Source organism: Phascolarctos cinereus, unplaced genomic scaffold (assembly GCF_003287225.1).
Source record: "Phascolarctos cinereus isolate Bilbo 61053 unplaced genomic scaffold, phaCin_HiC Scaffold_5;HRSCAF=322, whole genome shotgun sequence".
NCBI lineage: Eukaryota > Metazoa > Chordata > Mammalia > Diprotodontia > Phascolarctidae > Phascolarctos > Phascolarctos cinereus.
Genome location: NW_027555958.1, coordinates 277,398,994 through 277,422,466, shown reverse-complemented (window position 1 = coordinate 277,422,466; position 23,473 = coordinate 277,398,994). Strand labels below are relative to the sequence as shown.

Sequence of the window (23,473 nt, the reverse complement as noted above, 5' to 3'; positions counted from 1 at the left end):
CTGAGACAAACATAGAAGGGGAATGGATGGAAAAGCGAAGTGTATGAACGTCTTTAATGTCTCACTTCCTGATTCCCTTTAGCTATTTTTTTTTCTTTGTCACATGCTATTTGTCCTGCCTGGGCAGGATCAACTTTGATGTCCAATCTCAGGAAAAATAAAAGTCTCCTTAAGTTGTTCCCTCACGCATCCATAAATATGAAGTGATGTCTGAGAAACAGCTGGCCAGATCAGGAAGCAATGTCAGAGGGCAAAAACAACACACAGATACACACACACACACACACACACACACACACGTACACAAATCCCTTCCTTCCTTAGGCAAAGAGTCAAACTGGTTGTGTGAGCTTACTTGAACGTTATCTCTTCATCATTCCCCATCCCCTAACCCACCCCTCAGAGAGAGCTATTTATTTGAGGTCTGATACTCAAGTTACCTACGTGAGAACAACTACATGGCCCCTATTTCCCTTCCAACTGAGATTCTGTTACTCCTCTGTAAGATCCATTAGCTAATTCTCATTGACATACCAATAACCTGTCTGACAGCTTCTTGTAGAATATTATTTAATGATATGACTTGTTAAAAATTCTTCTCTGTAATGCAGCCTAATTATAGTGATAAAACCCAGACCAAGAGAAGTGCATTCATTTCCACAGAGAACCAAGTGGCCAGATGAGTACGGCTCCATCTAGTGGTCCAAGCATCAAAATACAGCTGCTAACGATTCGCCCTTGGTATATATATCACACCCACAGTTCTACTAATTGTAAAAAGAATTCTCTGCAACAGTCCTTCTGTCATTTCTTGCTATCTGTTGCCTATCCCCTCCTGTAGGCAATATGTAGGCTTCAGGTGTGAATTAGGCAAATAAATTGTTAGTTCTTCAACTTAACCTAGCCTACATTATCTAATTGCCTACCCCATAGAAGAAGATAGTTATTTTCTATTGTACTTAATCTATTTTTTTAAATTTAAAAGTGATTATGTTTATTGTAACCATTCCTATACAGAGGAATATTTTTTAAGGTGGCTTGGTCAAATACAATTTATCCTATATATATCTTGTTTGTACATAGTAGTTTGTATGTTGCCTCTCCCATTAGATTGTATATTCTTTTTTTAAATATAAATTTATTTATTTCTAGTTTTCAACATTTACTTACACAAGATTTTGAGTTCCAAATTTTCACCCCATCTCGCCCCTCCCCCACCCCAAGATGGCATGCACTCTGAATACCCCTTCGTCTAATCTGCCCTGTCTTCTCTCTCTCCCCCCCTTCTCTTATCCCCTTCCTCTTCTATTTTCCTGTAGGGCAGGATAGATTTCTGTACCCCATTTCCTGTATTTCTTATTTCCCAGTTGCATGTGTTTTTTTTTAAACATGTGTTTTTAAAACTTTGGGTTCCAAATTTTCTCCCTTCCTCCCTCCCCACCCACCCTCATTGAAAAGGCAAGCAACTCAATACAGGTTATATATGTGCAGTTACACAAAATGCTCCCATGGTAGACATGTTGTGAAAAACTAACTCTATTTCCCTTAATCCTATCCTGCCCCCTCATTTATTCTATTCTTTCTTTTGTCCCTGTCCCTTCTCAGAAGTATTTGCTTCTGATTAGCCCCTTTCCCAATCTGCACTCCTCTCTATCATCCCTCTGCTCTCTTGTTCCTTTCTCCCCCTATTTTTCTATGGAGTAAGACAGATTTCCATACCCAGCTGAGTGTATATGTTATTCCCTCCTTGAGCCAAATCCTATGAGAATAAGATTCACTCATTCCCTTTCACATTCCCCCGTTTCCCCTCCACTGGGCTTTTTGTTTTCTTTTTTTTTTTGTTTTGTGAGTTGTATATTCTTAAGACAGGGATTTTTCATTTGTTTGTTTTTGGTTTTGCCATTTGTGTGTGTGTGTGTTAATTAGATGCTAAGCTTTTGTTTCTATACTACTGATGGAGTGCTGTCAAAAACAAGTGATCACACCTATAAGATTGGCCAACATGATAAAACATGAAAATTATAAATGTTGGAGATGTGGGAAAATTAGAACACTAATGCATTCTTGGTGGAGTTGTGAAATGACCCAACCATTTTGGTATTGTACTTAATCTAATAGAGTGAGGTTCACCAGCTAGGTTTTTACAGACTGGCTCCCACACAATGACAATCAATATAGTAATTAGTAGTGTGCATGGTATTGGAGACTGGCCTAGATTATCTCTAAGATCCTTTCCTTCTAAAATTTTGCCTTCCTGTAGCTTCTACTGAACAGGGTATACTTCTCTTTGGAATCCTGGGTTGCATTCATACTTCAACTGCCAACTAGTCTAGTGTTTGCCATCTTTTTTTTTTTTCTATCTGTGACACGTCCAAGAACTTGCCTACATGCAGAAGGATGAAGAGGTCTTCCTGCCATCTTCTAACTCATACTCATCACCCTCTATTTTGCATTCCTATTGCCACATTATGTATATAATAATAAAAAATGATATATATATTTATATTATTATATATTAATGATAATAAATTATAAAATCAACAATATTAATACAACAATGATATAATATACAAATAGATAAATGATATATTTATTATATGATAATATCACAATATAATATATTATTATATATTATATAACTTATATTTTAATATATTATCATATATTATTATAAAATGTAATTATCTATTTATATAATAATAAATAAAAAATAAACATCCCCCCAAGTAATTCTCCCTTTATTCTCTACCTTACTTTTAAACTGAAGAATGTCAAGATAAGGAAGCTCATTGACTTCTTCATAGTACCAAATGTGATGAGGCACTAACTTGGTTGAGAAAGAACTGAAGGATTGTGGGGAGTTCTGCTTTCTGTATTTTTCTCCAAAAATGTACTGATCTTTCCCTCCCATCAAATTAGAGTAGTTTGGCTTTGCCATGCAAAAAGTTACTTAGTTGGATGTTAATTACTCTGTCAGTCAATTCATCAAAACTATTAAGTCAAGCTTTTATTCTGCATTCTGTGCATATTGGATGAGGAGAGAGGGGGATAACATGAAAGACATAGATGGTACTGTTCTTGCCTAAATCCAGTTGGGGAAATGGGATGCACACACACACACACACACACACACACACACACACACACACAGAGGCAGGCCATGCACATCCATAAATACTACCCTTGGAATAACTCATAATGATAAATCCTATTATGATCTGACAAAAATGGCAGATTAGTTCAATTTAAATTTAAAAAAAAAGATTTCTAAGCCCTAGTTATAGGTCAGCTTGTTTCAAACAATATTTGCCACAATCAAATTCTAATACAATAAAGGAACAGCAGATGATCTCATTGAATTTGTTGCAATGGGATTTGATCTGTGTACTTCAATAGATGGAAAGCCTGGCACTAAGCCCAGGGTAATTATTCACTATGAACCATTTGAAGATGGGAGTATTTTGCAGAATTCAGAAAGCAAGTAGCAGCCCAATGAATTTATAAGGAGGTAGTAAATAATGAATGAAATTTTGATCAACCTCTGCTGTCCTGTTCCTTTTTTCTTCTCCTCTCCTTCAACTCACTTCTCTTTTGGTTCTTGTCTGTCTGGTTCCTCTTAACTTCTTCAGGGGAGAATCTGGGATTCTGGGAAGCTTGTGAAGATTTGAAGTATGGAGATCAGTCCAAGGTCAAAGAGAAGGCCCAGGAAATTTACAAGTGAGCATTGGAAAGATTGATGTTTTGTGAAAATCTTCCCTCAGCCTCTTCTTCTACCACCCTGTGCATTACCATCCTTTTGTGAATAGCTGAGCAAATCTGAGTTGTGTGAAGTTGTATTGCTTACAAATTAGTTATGGTCGCATGTATTGGCAAGAAACCATGGAGACCATGCTTTCCCTGACTCGGGAAAATTTGTAATGTCTTTGGACTCCTTGTCTATCTAAAGCCAACCAGTCAGGAGTACACAATGGAAGACCAGAAATCAAAAGCTCATCTCCCCAGTTGTGTTTGTGTTTGTGTCAGTAAAGAAGAGTGTGTGTTTGTGGTATGTATGCATGAGTGCTGGGCTTTGCATATTTCTCTTATCAGTTAAGGTGAGATTTGACCCTGGTAATTCAAACGTTTCAACCCTTCTTGGGATATATTTTTTCTGGGGCTTCTCTGAAGATAATCTAAGAGGTCTCTGTAACTTCTTCCTCAATAAGAAAATATTTAAGACCAGTAAAGATGACAGATTAGTTTTTTTCTCTATACCACTTCAGCTCTACAACTCCCCAGAAAAAGGAACTTATTTTTTAGCCTTCTTAGCATTCTCTTGACCACATATTTTATTTTTATTTTTTTAAAAAATATATTTTTTTTAGTTTTCAACATTCACTTTTATAAGATTTTGAGTTCTAAATTTTCCCCTCTTTCTTCCCCTGCCCCAAGATGACACACAATCTGATATAGGCTATACATGTACAATCATATCAAACATATTTCTACATTAGTCATATTGTGAAAGAAGAATCAGAGCAAAAGGGAAAAACCATGAGAAAGAAAAAAAAAGAGAGAAAATAGTATGCTTTGATCTGCATTCAGATTCCATAGTTGTTGTTTTTTTTCTAGATGTGGATAGCATTTTCTATCATGAGTCTTTTGGAATTGTCTTAGATCATTGCATTGCTCAGAAGAACTAAGTCAGTCATTGTACAACATTGCTGTTACTGTGTACAATGTTCTCTTGGTTCTGCTCACTTCACTCAGCATCAGTTCATGCAAATCCTTCCAGGTTTTTCTGAAATCTGCCTGCCCACCATTTCTTATGGAACAATAGTATTCCATTACATTCATATATCACAACTTGTTCAGCCATTCCCCAATTGATGGACATCCCTCAAAAGACCTGCTATAAGTATTTTTTATACATGTAGGTCCTTTTCTCTTTTTTATGATCTCTTTGAAATACAGACCTAGTAGTGGTATTGCTGGATCAAAGGGTATGCACAATTTGGTTGACCTTTGGGCATAGTTCCAAATTGCTTTTCAGAATGGTTGGATCAATTCACGACTCCACCAACAATGCATTAGTGTTCTAATTTCCCCACATCTTCTCCAACATTCATCATTTTCCTGTTTTGTCATGTTAGCCAATCTGATAGGTGTGATGTGGTACCTCAGAATTGTTTTAATTTGCATTTCCCCAATCAATAGTGATTTAGAGCATTTTTCCAGATGATTATATATAGCTTTTATTTCTTCATCTAAAAACTGCCTGTCCATATCCTTTGACCATTTATCAATTGGGGAATAACTTGTATTCTTATAAATTTGACTCAATTCTCTACATATTTTAGAAATGAGGCCTTTATCAGAGACACTGGCTGTAAAAATTGTTTCCCAGTTTTCTGCCAGAAAAAGGAACTTCGCACCATATTAGATTAATCACAACTACATCAACTGGAGAAAGAAGACACCCTAACCCCATGTGGCAACATCATTATGGATCAACACCAAAGGACTCTAATCCTTAAAATACTCACTTAGTACCCTTCCCCAATCAACTTCCAAGTGGCAGGAGCATAAATTAACTAACAAGATTTTTCAAAGCCCACCTACCAATAAAGATACTTTACTCTTGTTCCGTAGTGCCCCACTCACTGCACCCTGTCCTCAAGATGGAAAGGGGATGGAAGCTGTGCTGGGGACAGTCCTGTTGCTGAAGAGGCTATTGAGAGTAGGGACCCAGACCAAGAGAGACTCATGTCCCCCAATTCAAGGAGGCTGAAATGCCTTAAAGCTTAGCTTAACAAATAGAATACAAAGGAAAGTTAACAAATGTTCTATGAAATAAAAACTCCTGAGTTCTTCAAGGAGAGAACAGAACAACAAGAAGAAACTCTACAGTAAAAAGACAAAATGAAACCCATAGAAGAAATTAGGAAGGAACACAGGTCAGAACCTAGATCTCTACATGCAGAATTCAAATACTCAATTAGAAGAATTTAAAAAAATTTAATTTATGATGAAAGATCTCTTAAAATAAGTGGGAAAATAAATGAACAGATTTAGAACATGAAAATACTTAAATGGAGTAAAATGTGATAGAAGAAAAACAAAATGCAATAATATTGAGAATTTATGAATTCCACATAAGACAAAGAGACTGACCTTGAAATCAAGTTATGCAGGGATAACTTAAGGTTCATAGGTTTCTAAGAAGAGCATGACCAAAAAAAAATCTGAATGCCACAATGCAGGACATAATACCAGAAAACTGCTCAAAACTTCTAAATGTAGACCACCATGCATCAGTTGAGGGAATCCATGGATTATACACACACACACACACACACACACACACAAAACCTGTGCTTCAAACTGGAAGGCGAAATTGGCTAAATTGAACAATTTAAATGAAAGCAATAAACTTTTCCAGCATCTGGGAGAAAGACTTTAAAATATGAAGGAAAGGAAATTTGATTATTCTGTAGCCATGAGAAATTGGAGAAGTGAATGAAAAAGCAACTGAAAATGATATTCCCTGAGAAGGTGAGTGTAATCATCAATGAAAAAAAAGATGGTTATTCAACAAAAGACAGGCAGTCCTTAAAAAAAATCAGATAGGAGGAGAATATTCTACTTGCAAACATCATCCCAAACAACATAAAATAATAAAAACAAGTAAGTACAACTATAAAGTATAATTATTACTTATCCACTAATTAGTAGTGAAATCAATTATCCCATATTTAGAGGGTTTTTTAAAGTGAGAGAGAAATATTGATCTAATAGGTTAAAAAAAACCCAGAACTCCAAGAGGCATAAGAAACAAAGGAATAAAAATATAAGAAGATAAAGAGATAGAAGTGAAAGTGCAAGAGCTGAACTGAACTGCCATTGACTAACCTCCTGAACTCGGACAGACGACTCTCAATGCTTTTTTGTGGGATGGAAGCTTAGAATGGAAAACCCAACAGAATGAGAGAGAGAAGGCAAGAGACAGAAGGGATGGGTGTCATACTCCTACCAAATGCATGAGTGAACAGCAGAGGGATAGTGAACCCTAGAGTATCTTGGCAAGTGGGGGGTTGCAACAGGAGAATGGGCAAGGCAGTAGGAGGATTGAATCTGGGGCACTGGGAGATATTTCACTTCAGTTGGAGGGGGAAGGGTCCTGCTGAAGAGCACTCCCTTAGAATAGGATCTGTGTGCCTGTGATGAGAGATGGGGCTCTCAGGATGAACTTAGTCTAAAATAGGAGTGGGGAACTTGTGGCCCTGTAGGTCCTCAAGTGTGGCCCTTTGACTGAATCCAAATTTCACAGAACAGATCAATTCTATAAAATTAAAATGTCCAAGCCTCCAAAGAGGAATTTGTGAGAAATTTATCTTGCCCTAATTTTTGACAGAAATGGGGGACTACAGGTATGAAATATATAACCAGGCTTTTTTTTTTGATGTATTCATTAGTTTTGTTGGACTATTTCCCCCTCTTCCCCACCCCTCTTTTCTATTCTTTGTTATAAAGGGTGGTTCTCTGGGAGACATTGAGGGAGGGACATATTGGAGGCTGATATAAAAGCAAAAGGGATCAATAGAATTATATTGAAAATATGTTTATATATTCTTATGTCATGTTATAAAAGAAAACATAGACTAAAAAAAGTAAGAAAAATAAAGTTTTTTTAAAAGTATGCTTTGATCTGCATTCAGACTCCATTAATTTAAAAGAATATATTTGGAAATTGAAAACCACAGCTCTTCTGGTCATTAATCTGGCAGTTTATTTTTGTCCTAGGTTAGGGCCAACAGCGGGTCTATTGAGAAATAAAAATGGGGGATGAGTGGGGTGAGGGTGCCATGTTTATGAACAAATTTATTGTCCAAGCAAACTCTGAGGTGTTTGGAGATTCATGAAAAGAAGAATGTTTCTGGGACAGTCATTAGAACAGGGGTGGGGAAGTCATTTGGGGAAAAGGAAACAGACTCTTGTGAAATGTGTTTTGAATTTCATTGGTGGGAATTTCCTGTCTGAATTTCTAACCAGCCAACTAGCAAACATTTTTTAAGCTTAGTATCAGAAAGAGTGCTAGATGTTGAAGATACAAAGATAAAAGCAGTAGTCCCTGCCATAAAGGTGCTTATAGTCTGATGGAGGGACAACGTGAATAGAAGCCACTACTAGCTCTAAATCTATGATTCTGTTATGAGCTTAAGTAATCCATATACATCACACACGATGTATATATGTATATGTATATGTATATGTATATGTATATGTATATGTATATGTATATGTATATGTATATGTATATGTATATGTATATGTATATGTATATGTATATGTATATGTATATGTATATGTATATGTATATGTGTGTGTGTGTATGTCTGTCTGTCTGTCTGTGTATAGGGCAGGGAGGCCCTTGCAGTTTGGAGGAACAAGAAAGTCTTTCTGGATAATGTGGTTATTGAGCTAAGTTTTGAAGGAAACCAGGTAATGGGAAGAGAATGGTGATGCGGGACCTGTGTTTCACGAGATTTTATGCTGAGCTTTTAGGCTTTGGTGATTGTAAGACTAGTTCAGCTCAGATTTGTTTAGGACCCTCACTAAACAGAAATCTAGAGTATGGCAAAGAGAGTGGTGATCAAGCTTGATACCTATTATGGTCTCCTTGGTCTTGTTTCTGTCTGGTGCTACAGATTCAGTAGATGAAGGCTCCATCTTGGCCCAAACCTCTCTGGCTCAGAAGGTTTAATAATTCTTGTTAATAATTTCCTATTAACCCCCCTAGGCTTTTTCTGGCTCCAGGAGCAAGGCGGTGGATTAATATAGATGGCAAAACCATGGACATCACAGTCAAAGGGCTGAAACACCCTCATCGCTATGTTCTTGATGCTGCTCAAACTCACATCTATATGCTCATGAAAAAGGTTTGTTAGTTCTTCCTTCCTTCTCTTTCTTTCTTTCTTTCTTTCTTTCTTTCTTTCTTTCTTTCTTTCTTTCTTTCTTTCTTTCTTTCTCTTTCTTTCTTTCTTTCTTTCTCTTTCTTTCTTTCTTTCTTTCTTTCTTTCTTTCTTTCTTTCTTTCTTTTTCTTTCTTTCTTTCTTTCTCTTTCTTTCTTTCTTTCTTTCTTTCTTCCTTCCTTCCTTCCTTCTTCCTTCCTTCCTTCCTTCCTTCCTAATTAACTTAGACTTAGAGGGAATGGAAGAAGAGCACATAAACACTCATAATAATAATTTATGTTAATTGTCCTGGTAGCTATTCCCTGAATTCAACATTCTATCTCTTGACTCCATGCCTTTGTACAGGCTGTTCTCCATATCTTGAATGTATTCCCTCTTCATCTCCACGTCTTAGACATCTTAGTTTCCTTTAAGGCTGAGTTAGGTGCCACCCCTCAAAATAAAAGAAGGTAAGCCTTTCCTTATCTCTACAATTGTCAGTATTCTCTCCCTCATGAAATTGTCTTGTATTTATAGTATTTATCTTGTGAGGACCATGTCGTGTAGTGTTAAGAGTGCTGGATGTGGAATCAGAGGATCTGGGTTCATGTCCTGATTCTGCCACACAGGTGTGTGATGTTAGGCAAATCTCATACCTTACCTGGACTTCAGTTTCCTCATCTTTAAAATGAAGGAGTCACTTGATAACCTGAAAGTTCCCTTCTTATTCCAAACCTATCATTTTATGATCCTATATTGTACCCCACAGTGGATATGCTCCTTGAGGGTGGGAAATATTTGTTCTTTAAAAAAAATCTTTGTATTTTCACAGTCTAGCATATGTCTTGCATGTAGTTGGTGCTTAATAAATGCTTATTATATTACATTTTTTTAAAAAAGTGTCTACAAAGGACCCCAGTCCTTTCTAAAAAAAGCTGGGGAATTAGTGATTTTGAAAAAGAAAAGGAAGTTTTGCTTGACTAGCAGTCTGATTTTGTTTGAGGCAGATACTATACAAATAATTCCTCAACCCCTGAACTAGGGCCTCCTATATTGAAACTGTTTAGGGCCAAAAGAGATGTCCTTTTGGAAACTACTCTTTCAGCCTGATAAGGTACAATTCAACTCAATAAGTATTTAAGTGCCTTCTATAGTTGCCAGCCCCTTGTTAGGCACTGGGCATACAAAGACCAGAAAAACAAAAGCTTACTATATCATAATCTAGTATATCTATGCATCCTTGCTGTTTTCCTTAGAGAGGTGGAGGACTATGGATGTAGAATATTGCATATGCAGTCAGTTGTCATCCCTATGTCAGTCAGTTAGTTGACTTAACTATTTTTATTTGTTAAAAGGGAAGATGGCTTGGGAAACATGGCAGTGGTTTTAGTAGTAGTCTAACCAGAAATGACTGTAATGTAAAATTAAAAAGCATGAATAAAATGTCAGCCCCCAAAAAGTAGGTGTACCTTATTTCAAGAAAATTCTATATATTAAAAGAGGAACTTATAATCATAAATTTGAACAAGTTAAATAAAATTTCACTAATTTGGACCACCCACACTCAATTTGATACTTTTAGTGGTTTACTTGATCTTGATTAATTGCTTATTTTCTAAAGCAGTTTATAAATTGTTTTCCTTATACCACCTTTGGAAAATTAGTATTTTTTAATAATGACTTTGAGTGAATAAGTTATTTTGACTATTATGAATACTCAAATTAACTGTAAAGGACATAAGAAGAAAGATGCTATCTGTATGCAGAGAAAGAACTGCTAAATAGACATATGTATAGAATAATTTTACATATAGAAGGGATTTAACTCAGTTTCCTCAATTACAAAATGAGGTGCTAGATAACCTTGAAGGTCCCTTTAATCTCTTAATCTGTAATTGATGATTTTAGAGATTATTTAGTCCAGGGGTTCCTAATCTGGGGTTCATAGACTCCCAAGGGATCTGTGGATAGATTTCAGGATGTGAAGAAAAATTACATCTTATTTTCATTAACCTTTAACTGAAATTTAACTTTTCCTTCAATTATGAATACTGGCAACAGACATTATTCTAAGAAGGGGTTCATAGAACTGGCACTTGATCCCATGTTTTTTTTTTATTCTGATTCCAGTACTCTTTCTACTACACCAGATTTTTTTCTTTTCTTGTGAATAAAGCAAGAAATTTCTTTTTATATGAATTTTCAGTTATAAGCAAGAGGAACTTGATGTAAAATCAGTTACTTCTTCAAGTCAAGGACTCAAGAAATCAATTCCTTCCATATGCATTTAATTTCCCGTCTCAGCAATGAATTATTTTAAATTAAAGGCTGAAATTAAAAAAAAATCATTAGTATATTACACAGTTTAGGTTGCTGTAGCTGGCAAAATTACTAACTCATCTCATTTTGCTTATTTGCACTATTTATATTTTAGTCTGATGACATATATTTTGCTTGAAGATAATGTAAAACCCATGATTCAGAGTCCTGTCCATTAAGGAGGTCTGGCTTTGGGCTCATGTGAACTGGATTCAGTCTGGGGGTGATCCCTTACTAAAAGAAGGCATCAGGCTTTTCTCAAACTTTGTTGTTCATTTTACCCACACCCTGGATCCCCAGTGCAAATTAGTTAAATAGAACATAAGCATGGCTTGTGCCTAGGATCTCCCCTGAGAGGATTAACTTGGTCTCTTCTGGAAATATTCTTAACATACAAAGTCGATCAGGTATAGCACAGAGATTTATTTCCTCTACCACAAAAGAAATGCCCAAAATATAAAAAAAACCCTCACAAACATATTGACACCTAAACATGATATAATAACACATTACATTTTATACTCTCCAAAGGAGATTGATAATAATAATGTGAAACACTTTAAAAAACTGTTAAACAGACATTTCACTTTGACCTGGCATCTTCAGTGTCCATACAACCCTCTGAAGGTCTATATCTTTTGGTCAACTGTAAGGTTTATTCTGTCACTGGTTATCTTCTCTGAAAAGTACTATACTAGCAGCAAACTCCTTTTGCTGTGTAATCAGCACCTGGACCCAGGAGCTTCTGACCTCTTGAACTCATGAGATTGTCATCAAGGCTAGAAATATCCATCTCAGGAGAGGAAATCAGAGACTTTGTTCAAAGTCCAGTCTCAGGCTTGTCTAGAGCAGATCAGTACCTTTCCTCACTATTATTTGCAAGCATTTGCCATTGCTGCAAGGGTGGGGAAAAGAAAAAAACATAGCTCTTTCCCAGACTGGATGTCTGAGGGAGAGCTTGAAGAGTTCTGAAATGCTTGACAGAGAGTTATGGAAACAGAAAAAGAAAAAAACAGAGAGATAGAGACAGAGAGAGAGAGAGAGAGAGAGAGAGAGAGAGAGAGAGAGAGAGAGAGAGAGAGAGAAGGAGGAGAAGAAGAAGAGGAAGAAGAGGAAGAAGAAGAAGAAGAGGAAGAAGAAGAAGAAGAGGAAGAAGAAGAAGAAGAAGAAGAAGAGGAAGAAGAAGAAAGAGACAGAGAGAAAGAGAAAGGGGGCACAGTCACTTCTCTCAAAGTCTACTGAGTTCACAATTCTTCCCATTTCAGTTTCTTCCCATTTCAATTTCTTCCCCATTCCTCATCCCCTTATTGGGGGACCATGGGACTAATAAAGGATTGCTGAGTAATTTCCAAGTACCAAGTCATTCTGTGCTGAGAAAGGGGAGTATTTCATAAGAAATGGCCCAGGTACAGGCTCAGTTCCAAGCATACTTCATGGAATGTCCCCCAAAAGTCCATCTCTGCACATGCTCTAATAATAATATGCTCCAATCCAACCCCTTGCTATAATAACAAAATTTAATTCCTCTAAAACATTCAATCAAGTTTTCACTGAATGAGACTGGTTTTTCTCCTATCCCATTAAAAAAATTAGGGAAATTTAAATGGGTTCACCTTACAGAGGATTTACTGCAGGATTTCTTTAAATAGTAACTATCTCTAGTATATTAAAAATATTATTTGGTTCATGAAAAATTCCATCTGCACACAAGTTTTCGGCTAAAGTGAGTAATACCTTCAATATTAGTGACCAGAATCAGTTTGGCTTACAATTAAGGATTCACAAAGTATAACCAAGAAATATCTTTTTAATGTGCAGACGCTTTCAACTCTTTTCCTAAGGCAAATCCCATGTCAGCATGGTCAGAGGAAGAAAAACTAAGGCTTTGCCTCCAGGGCATTGAAATTTAGAGCCTTGACAGCACTTACACTCTTTCAGCAACATAGAATGGACTGAGTTTAGCATCTAATTAATAAGAATAATCAGCGTTTACCAGATGGCCCACTTTCCCCTGGTACCTGCTATCCCTTGCCTACCTTCACCCCCCTTCTCCAATGGCTGTGTCTCAGTTGAGCTCTTTCTCAATAGACAGCTAGGTGGCCAAGAAGTGGTGGACTTGCAGTCAGGAATACTTGAGTTTGAATCCTGCTTCAGACACTTCCTAGCTGTATGACCCTGCGCAAGTCACTTAACTTGCTGTTTGCCTCAGTTTCCTTAGGGGACGTTTCATCTAATTCAACCCCCTCATTTTACATATAAGGAAACTGAGGCTCAGAGTGGTTAAGTGATTTCCCAAGATTACATAGATAGTAAGCATTAGAGGTGGGATTTGAACCAGTCTCTGATACTTACTTCCTATGTGACTTTTCAAATACCTTTCATGTTTATCATGCAGTAATTAGCACAACCCTATTTCGGTTCCATAAATCATGTGAACTGGCCTTTGGAATTTGTTGTGTGAGATTTGATCCTTATTGTGAAGGCAGTACTGTATAATATAGTATAGGATCTATATTGCAAGGGTGGGAAAGTCACAGGATTTGGGTTAGAATCCTGACTTTGCTACTTATTATTATTTATGTTAACTTGGTCAAATCACCTAGCCTCCCTATCCTCAGAGAGAGAGAGAGTTAGATTAGGTTACCTCTGATGTACCTTCTCACTCTTAATTTATAGAATCCTATAAAATCTTTATGATTTGTTATTATGATTTGTTTTATTATAAAGTCTCAGACCTTGAACATTAAGCTTCAGTGGTCTGAATCTTCCCTGAAGCTCTGAGAAACATTCACGGAAATGGAACTTGGTAATTGTTCCTTGTTTTTTCTCCCATAACCTGAACCTGAAAGGTAAGGAGGACCTTTTGTTAAAAGACTTAGAAGACTGTGTTTAGGGCTCATTTCTAGCAATTTCCTTCCTAGGGGATGCATTATGTAGAGAAGACTATCTGTAGGGGTCCGTCTTGTGACAAAATCTCTTTGAGGGAGGACTACCTCCTGGTTTGTAGTACCTAGACTTATACATCATATGTGGAAGAGAACAATTCTTTAGCTTTGTTATTTTATGCCTTGCAATAGCTGGAAAATCACAATCCCTTTCCTTTTGATTTGACCCACTCTTTCCCATAATTATTCTTTTCCTTTTACTCCTACCAGGATTCTTATGCTCGATACTTAAAGTCTCCAATCTACAAGGAAATGCTGGCTAAAGCCATTGAACCTCAGGAGACATCCAGGAGAAGGCAAGTGGAATTGCCCTAACTGGTGGTTGTAAGCAACCAACTTTTTGTTGTATAAAGGCACAAAGGAGGAAAAGAGAGTATCTCTTTCCATCAAATGATAGGGTACTGAGATATTTGCGGGTTTCCAGGAGACCAATACTTTGTAACTCATGCTACCATTAATGTTTTCCTGAGCAACCACTTCCAGTAAGTTTCTCTCCCTGAAATTATTTTAGAAGAATTTGGTTATATTTTGACCTCAAAATTTTCATAGCACGAATAATAGCATCTCATTGGATTTAAATCAATATTCCTTCTTTCTCCTAACAATTGGCAGATTGCTTAGGAATTAATAGGTCTTTACTTTTCAATATTGTTCTTTCATGTCCTTCTTTGGCTAATTCTTTAGTTCTTCTTTAGAATAACGTATGGGAGATATTTTGAACTATTTAATAACACATGGGAAATATTTTGAACTCTTTGGAATTGGGACTGTAGAAACCAAAAGCTTTATTAATATTGTAAGTAGTAGCTGAATTACTTTAAACAAAGCAGATTCAGGGTTTTGGAACAGCCACCAACTCTCCCACCCCTGCCAACACAATTCTTTTGAACACTGGCAAATACATTTTCATTTACAGGTCATTGGTTCATCTCATGACAACCTCTCCACTAGCCTGTATCTTCAGGCAATCCAAAGAGGGAGGAAAGAGATCAGAGCCATACATCAAAGGAGTCTCAAAAACAAAAACAAAAACAAACTTGATTTCATTGTTAGGGATAATGGGCCTGTAATAAAAAGAGGAAGAAGGAAGTCTTTGTGTGACTCCTATGGCTAGGAGCATCTATAGGACAGGAAAGCCTCTTCCTTGGGCAGCGAGAAAGGACTTTGATAGTTTTACACACCCTGCCAATAAAATAGGAGGAAGGGACTTAGTACCTTCAGATCACTTATGACTTGGTGCCTGCGTGACGGAGCTGTTGAGATCTTTGGCAAAGAACATTGGTTTTATGACCATTCGTGTCTTGGATGATTTTTGTATGGAGGGCAGTATCAGATTGGTGGGAAGAATTAAGGAGTAAGTGCTAAGAATCAGGGAAGTACCTCCAAAGCCCTGATTGATCAGAATTTAGTAAGTGCTGGCTACTCTCTTCAATACAATTCTGCAAATGCTTATTATGTGGTTACTATGTGCCAGGCAGGAGAGATGCAAAGATGAAACCATCCTTGCCCTCAAGGAATTTACATTCTACTGGGAGTTACAGTAAATCCACAGACAAGTATAGTACAGTTTAGAGTTTTATGGGACAGAAAGAACAGTTCTGAGAAGCTGCTGTTAGAAAGTGTGAGGAGACAGGGCAGGTAGGTGGTGTAGTGGATAGAGCACCGGTCCTGGATTCAGGAGGACCTGAGTTCAAATTTGGCCTCAGACACATAACATTTACAGCTGTGCAACCCTGAGCAAATCACTTAACCCCATTGCCTAGCCAAAAAAAAAAAGTGTGAGGAGGGAGGGAAGGAAAAAGACAGAAAGAGGGAAGGAGAAAGAGAAGGTGGGAAAGGAGGAAGTTGAAAGAGAGAGAGAGGGAGACACACCTACTTTCTTTCAGTTAGGGAAACTGTGGGGACATATTAATGTCATAAGATGCACATAACATGATGGTGACAGTACCTGTCACTGCATTTAGCAGGGAGCTCCAGCTCTTCCCAATTCATCTATTCATTCTTCCTCTTCCTCCTCCCTCTCAAGTTTTGTGCCTGCCTGTAGCATGAGGGGGCATTTAGTCAGAAAAGGATATTTATTCCTAGGGTGCCTGGGTATAGTACTTCATCAGAGCTCTAGCTGCCATTCCCTGATGGGAGGGCAAGGCGTGAATTTTGCCAAGTAATTAAGCTTCACAGGGTGCAGAGCAGTAATGAGAGTGGAATGACCAGGGCTTTTCCCTAGGGTGCCAAATTAGGGGGCACCATATTGCAAGGGCACTTATTACAATGCTTCAGTGCACTGAGGTGCCTGGCACCCCTAGTTCCTAGGGCAGCTTCTTTAGCAGTGACCTTAAGCCAGTATCCCAGGATTTCTATTTCCCTACCACAGGGCAGTGCTTTCCTTACTTCTCAGCTGAGGGAACTTTTTGTTTATGTGTGTGCATCTCATGTGTACTGCTCACTCCAAGAGCAAAAATTCCTAGTTATAGCTCTGACTTGGAACTGGAGTTCCTCGTCATGTTGGCAGTGACTCTGGAGACAGATTCTAGATGGGAAGCCCAGGTCACAGCCCAGCTGGAAATTGTTTAGGCTCCCTACTACTGCTTATTACATAAAGCAGAGTTAGCATGATTTTTTCAGCATAGAGTACTATACAACATGAGATTCTAAGAGGGAAAGGCATAGCCCCGACCTTTCAACAAGTCTCTTTGCTGACTGAACTCATACTGAGGATGTCACATGTTCACATTGTCAGGTTTCCATTTAATCCTACTCCATAACTATTCCTTTTTAACAGATCACGAGATAAAAGGAACCCATAACTATTCCTTTTCAAAAAGACTACTATAAAAAAAGGAGGCTTGGCAAATAACTTCAGTGTAAAGAATTCTTCCTAAAGTCTAACTTAAGGCATCCACATTTTATCTACTTCCCAATAATAGGTGACATTTACATAGTTTTAGGGTTTATATAGAGATTTACTCACAACAACCCTATAAGGTAGGTAGTAAAGATATTATTTTGATTTTTATAGGTGAAGAAATTGGAAGGTTAAATGATTTGTCAGAAATCAAATTAGTACTGTGATGCAAACTTAATCTCCAGCTCCTAGTCTAGCCCTCTTTCTCTACCTTTAGTTTTCCAAGAAAATTGGTTGATTAACAAAAATTATTCATTATTACATGGCAGATAACTGAGTCCTATCATCTGAATATGTTTGACTGAGTTATGGCTGGCTAGTCCTTGGATTTGGCCTTTAAAAGAAAACAGACCCAGAATTGGGGGGTGGGCACAGCACCAAGCTAAAAGGCATAGACAGGAGAGTACATAGACAGAGAAGACTTGGATCCCTGGGGATGGGAAGCCTCTTTATCTGATTGGTCAATTAACAAAAATTATTCATAGTTTATTATATGTCAGACACTGTGATGAGTTTTGTAGAAACACAGTAAAAAGTGAGACAGTCCTTGCCCTCAGGGAGCTTATATTCTATTGGGGGATATAAAATGTCATAGATAAGTAAATACAAGAAATATATAAAATAAGTCCATAGTGATATGATGAGGGATGCTGATAGTGGAGAGAATCAAGAAAGGTCTTTTGAAGGAGATGACACTTAAACCAAGTCCTTTTTTTTGTTGTTGTTTTGTTTTTTGGTGAGGCAATCAGGGTTAAATGACTTGCCCAGGGTCATACAGCTAGTGAGTGTCATGTGCCTGAGATCAGATTTGAACTCACATCCTCCTGACTCCAAGGCCAGAGCAAGAATCTTATCCACTGAGCCACCTAGCTGCCCCTAAACCAAGTCTTGAACAGAGCCAGAGGTTCCAGGAGGCAAATGTGAGGAGAGGAGGGGAGAGGGGAAGAAAGAGAGTGAGAGAGACAGAAAGACAGAGAGAGACAGAGAGAGAGAAAGAGAGAGACAAAGGAAGGAAGCAAGGAAGAAAGAAAAAAAAAGGAAAGAAAGGATGTTATGTATAAGAAATAGCAGTTTGGCCAGTTTTGTGGAAGATGAAAGGCAATAATATGTCATTTCCTTGGAAAGATAGACCAGAGCCAGACTGAACGGTTTTAAACGCCAAATGGGGGAGTTTGCAGGCAATGGGGAGTCCCTAAAGTTTCTTAAGCAGGGAGTGTCATGCCATAGTCAGCCCTGCACCTAAGGAGTATCACTTGGGAAGCTGTGTGAAGGATAGTTTGTAGAAGGGATTGGCTGGTTAGGACCAGTTAGGAGGCAAATGGAACTAGTTGACAGCCTGAAGTAGAAGTAGGGTGGTTGTGTTGGGTGGTAAACAGAGGAGTTATGATTGGAATGGAAGCCACTAGGAGGATGAGCTGAACAAATCCAGATGTCTTTTCCCCTCTCCTTAGCATCTTTGCTGGGCAATCAGTGTGCTTTCTTCCATGCCTCACTCTAATAATTCTGCACCCTGTCTCTCTCATTGTCTTTTATTTTCAGTAGCAGTCTCCCATTCAGGAGGCGTCATCTCCGGTCCAGCCCAAGCCCTGTCATCCTTCGGCAGCTGGAGGAAGAGGCCAAAGCTCGAGAAGCAGCCAACACGGTGGACATCACCCAGGTCATGAGCAAACTGGATCGGAGGAGCCAACTCAAAAAGGAAATTCCTCCTAAATAAACTAATAGGTCCTGGCAGGGCAGAGGAAGAGGCGGGGGAAAAGGGTCTTCAAAGGGGCAGGGAAACTAAAGAAAGTAACTGAACTGAAATCCAGGGCACACATTATTCCATTTCCCATCCTCAGTGGGCTCTCTTCCTTCCCAGGTCCTTCCTCTCCCATTGGCTGAGGACCACCACTAGTATCACTAGGGCAACCAAAGCTAATTTCCCCATCCTTATTTCATAAAGTAGAAGAAGTAGAGGATGAAAAGCTTGGAAATGGAGGAGACATCTGACTCACAATTACCATGTAACAGCTTTTGTTAAGTTCTGGAATGTAGGAAGTAAGAGAACTAGGATACTTTGAGTGGTATTTCAATTAGAGAACCATAGAAATGGAATCATCCCTTCTTTCAAGCTTAGCTATCTTAAGAACATTAGTTAAAAAGTAAAACTGAAATGTCCCTCACTCCTCCTATCATTTCACTTGATGCTCTGCTAGAATGAGATTATTAAAGTAGTTTAGGGGCAAGGGTGGGGGTAGTTGAGGGGTTCAGCAGTTGCTTTCTTTTTTGTCCCACTCACCCAGGGCTGTCTAACCCCTCCAGGTCTAGATGAGCCATTCTTTGTCCACACACTTTTTAATTCATTTCAACAAGCTTCTATTAAAGGTCTACCATGCACAAGGGAGAGAGGGAGGACGGGGATAGGCATTTATATTGCACCTGTTATGTGCCAGGCACAGTGCTAGGTACTTTACAAACATTATCTTATTTGAGCCTCACAACTACCCTGCAAAATTGGTGCTGTTGTTATCTTCATTTTATAGTTGAGAAAACTGAGGTAAACAGAGGTTAAGTGATTTGCCCAGAGTCACATAGCTAGGATGTGTCTGAGGCTGGATTTGAACTCAGGAACTAGACTCCAGGTCTAGTACTCTATCCACCATACACCTAGCTGCCTCAGTGCAAGGCACTATTCTAAATGCTGGGGTTACAAAGACAATTGCCCTCAAGGAATCTGCATTCTACTGGAAACATTCTTAGGGTCAAAATCAGCTGTAAGGGGTTATTGTTAGGTTGTCTCTAACACACAACAGCTTGTATAACGTGTCCACAGTTGTCAAGATTAAATTACTCCTCTCCCGCCCCCAATTCTTTTTGTATTTAGCAGCACTTTCTAGGCCAATGAATGAAGGCATATTTTTGCCTTCTTGCCCAAGAATAAGAGTTTCAGTAATTCTTATGATGGACCTTCCTCTAGGATAATAACATCTGCTGGGGACTTAGTCTAAACAACCAGAAGTGTGAAAAATGAAATGAATATGCACAATTAAGGAAACATCTTTATTATTTTTTTTACTTTATTTTTTTTTTTGGTGAGGCAATTGGGGTTGACATTCCCAGAGCACACAGCTAGTGAGTATTATGTGCCTGAGGTCATATTTGAACTCAGGTCCTCCTGACTCCAGGGCCAGTGCTCTATCCACTCTGTCATCAAGCTGCCCCTAAGGGAACATCTTTAAAGGCTTCTTGCTAATTGGCACTGGGCAGGGCTGTGTCACTATGGCTCTGCTGAATATTTGGGGGATGGACAACATGAAAAAAGTAGGCTGATGGAATGGATCCTCTAATTAGAGTTATTGATAATCCCAATAGCATTAGCCAAACCAGGATGTAGGTAATTCTATTTGATCTTTTCAGGCTCAACTATGATTTGATCCTTCTGGATTTTTCTCTGCTGTAGCTTCAGTGCATATGCTAATTGTTAGGTGAGAAAGGAGGGAAGCCCAACTTTTATGACTAGAAGGCTAATGTTAAGGGTGAGCTAATCATTTCTATAAGGACACTAAGAAGGCAAATTAAAGAGTTGAGGATGGGGGTCAACCTTTTTATATGTGTGTGGCCATTGGTGCTATGGGTCATTTGTGGTTTAGGAAAGGGGGGCTGCAGGAGAGGTGCTCAAATAAGAGCCACAGGTAGGAGAAAGAAAAACTCATTAGTAGGGATCAGCTTCATTTGAGGCTGTAACTTCCACATCTCGTTGCTTATTTACTGGGGGATTCTGAGGTAAGGGGGGTTAGGGACTTAAGTGGGGAGTCCACTTGCATTGCAGTCCTGGCAGCTGGACAGAATTGGAACCTAGGTCCTAGGTTGCTCCAAAGATGGGTTCAACTTTCTAAGCAAAGTTCTGTCTGAGGAAACTGAACGAAGCATTCTTAAGCTACTCATATGCTTTGCCTTCCATGTGGATTTGTGTCTAATCATTGTTGTCTTCTAACATCATCTCACCTTCTCTGTATCATGCTCACTCTTCTTTGCATCTCTTGTACAATAAAATTCAGCTCAGCCAAGAAACAAAGCCCTTTTCTGGTTTATATCACTGACTGTTTCCTATCCTTCCATCCTGCTGTTTTTATTGCCATGCATGTTTTTTTATACCACTGTCTTGTTTCTTCATGCTGCTGGAGAGAGAGTCTTGGTGTAAAGTGAAGGAAATCGGTCCCATAACATAAAATTGAATTGAGCTCAAAGCTAAGCATCACCAGTTACTCTGGCAGAAGAGGAAATAGGAAATTTACTTAGTTACAGCTCATAGCTAACTGGGCTAATAACCAATTGTCCAGAGGGAGAGACAGCTGAGGTCAGGTAAATGGAAAGGGTGGGCAGCTAGGTGGTTACAGTGGATAGTACATCTGGCCTAGAGTCAGAAAGACCTGAGTTCAAATCTGGCCTCAGACACTAGCTGTGTGACCCTGGATGAGTCACTTAACCCTATTTGCCTCAATTCCTCATCTGTAAAATAAGCTGGAGAAGGAAATGGCAAATTACTGAAGTATCTTTGCAAGAAAACCCCAAATGGGGCGACAAAGAGTCATACACAACTGAAATGAATGAAAGGGAGAGGTGGAAAGGAGTGATTATTTCTTTCATTAAACGTCCTATAGTCATCCTGGGAGGGGTAAGTGATTGAGTATGTGTGAGTGTGTGTGTGTGTGTGTGTGTGTGTGTGTGTGTGTGTGTGAGAGAGAGAGAGAGAGAGAGAGAGAGAGAGAGAGAGAGAGAGAGAGAGAGAGAGAGAGAGAGAGAGAGAGAGAGAGAGAGAGAGAGAGAGAGAGAGAGAGAAAGAAAGAAGGGGGAGGATTATTCAACTTCTAATCAAGGGATGAAGAGGAAAGAAGATAAGAATTTTAGATTTGGTGAGGAGAGGGGAGTGAGAAAAGCATTTTTTCTACTTTCATATATATATAGTAACCTGTATTGGCAAATGAATTATTGACAAATTGAGGTCCTTTTAGACTTGTTTCTAAACTAGTTTTAAGACTCTAAAAAAGTCTGCTTTCTCAAGTCAGAAAATAATCTACTTTAATCATCTTTGGTTTAATTTCCTTCTCAAATCTTTTTTTTTCTTCCACTGGCTCATACACAGGTAAACTTCAGCCTAGTGCCTGATAGGACAAATATGAATTCATATTAGAAGTCAAATTAAAAGGCAGTGTTGTTCTAACTCTAAATTTCAATGCAATTGAACTTTCTTTTATACCTTTGCACCATTTATACCACTTTCTCCCTCCTCTCCCCATCCCCATCTCCTATGTACCCTCCTTCCCCCTAAGGCAGAGCTGTAACTATCAATTTTGTTGCCCTGGACAACAAGCTCTAATAAATCACGATGTTGGAATAAGAGGTAATTAAGAATATTTTGATTCAATTTAATTCAACAAACAATACATTAAATATCTCCTGCGGTATACAGAAATGAAAAGGAAATAGTTCCTGTCCTGGAGGTGGGTGGGGAGATGTAATACATAAATAAATACAAAATAATGGGGTAGGGGTGGGAAAAGAGCCTTATTCAGTTGGGGAGGGTGACTTGCCACAGTGGTTCAGAGACTCACATTATTAAGTGGGGTGAGGGATTCTGTTAGCTTCCTAGTTTGACTAATTAGGGATTGCTCAGTAGGTATTAAACTCAGCTGTTTCTAAGGAGGAGCAGGGTGTATTATATTTTTGAACTTTCTAAATCTCAGGCAAAGCCCTCGAGAGAGGGGCCCTGGTCTTTTCTGCCCTAAGAGCTTCTTTTCTCTTTTTTCAGAAAACCTTGGTCTGAACTGTGCAAAAGTGTTATCTAATAAGAGATTAAAGTGTATGTAACCCTTTTTCAGGTATTTGCTTTTTTAACAGGGGACACTTTCCCTTAAGCTCAAGAGAGACAATCCCCTATAGGCCTTGCTAATTAAAGATCTTTCGCTGTATTTACCTGTAAGGAGGGACCTGCTGAAGTGAAATTTATACCTTCAGACACCTGTTGGCCTGAAGCACTGGTCCTGGCTTGGCTAACACTGTTACACACAGTAATCCTAGCTCTGGTTTGTTCTCCTTACTGTATTATGATATGAACAATCATTGCCGCAGAGTGAGATAGAATCCCACTATGTTGTTGGGCTGTATGTTCTTTATAGCCAGAAAGCCAAAGGCCACAAAGAATGAAATCTTCCTGAAGTCCAAGTGGCTGTTGGGAGGGGTTGGGGTGATCCAGAGTGCCTTCCTCATTCTCTCAAAGTTTCCCTCCTAGGAACAGTTGTTCAGCATTTCAAGTTGGTTCAGGCAGGAGTGATGTGATCTGAAGACCAAGTCTTGAGAAGAAAACAGCTGCCCTCAGGATCATTGTTTAGGTCCTGGGC

The 23,473-nt window shown here is 38.5% G+C and overlaps 1 protein-coding gene across 1 annotated transcript in view; it reads left to right on the top strand.

The window, feature by feature from the left end:
* The window catches only part of RGS9 (regulator of G protein signaling 9), a 112,862-nt gene extending 90,382 nt beyond the window's left edge, over window positions 1-22,480 (top strand). The window contains exons 14-17 of the mRNA XM_021000908.2: window positions 3,630-3,717; window positions 8,780-8,918; window positions 14,405-14,490; window positions 18,639-22,480. Of these exons, the coding sequence (XP_020856567.1) occupies window positions 3,630-3,717; window positions 8,780-8,918; window positions 14,405-14,490; window positions 18,639-18,810 (485 nt within the window). The 3' untranslated portion in view covers window positions 18,811-22,480. The remainder of the gene's footprint in view (window positions 1-3,629; window positions 3,718-8,779; window positions 8,919-14,404; window positions 14,491-18,638) is intronic.
* Window positions 22,481-23,473: the final 993 nt, after the last annotated feature.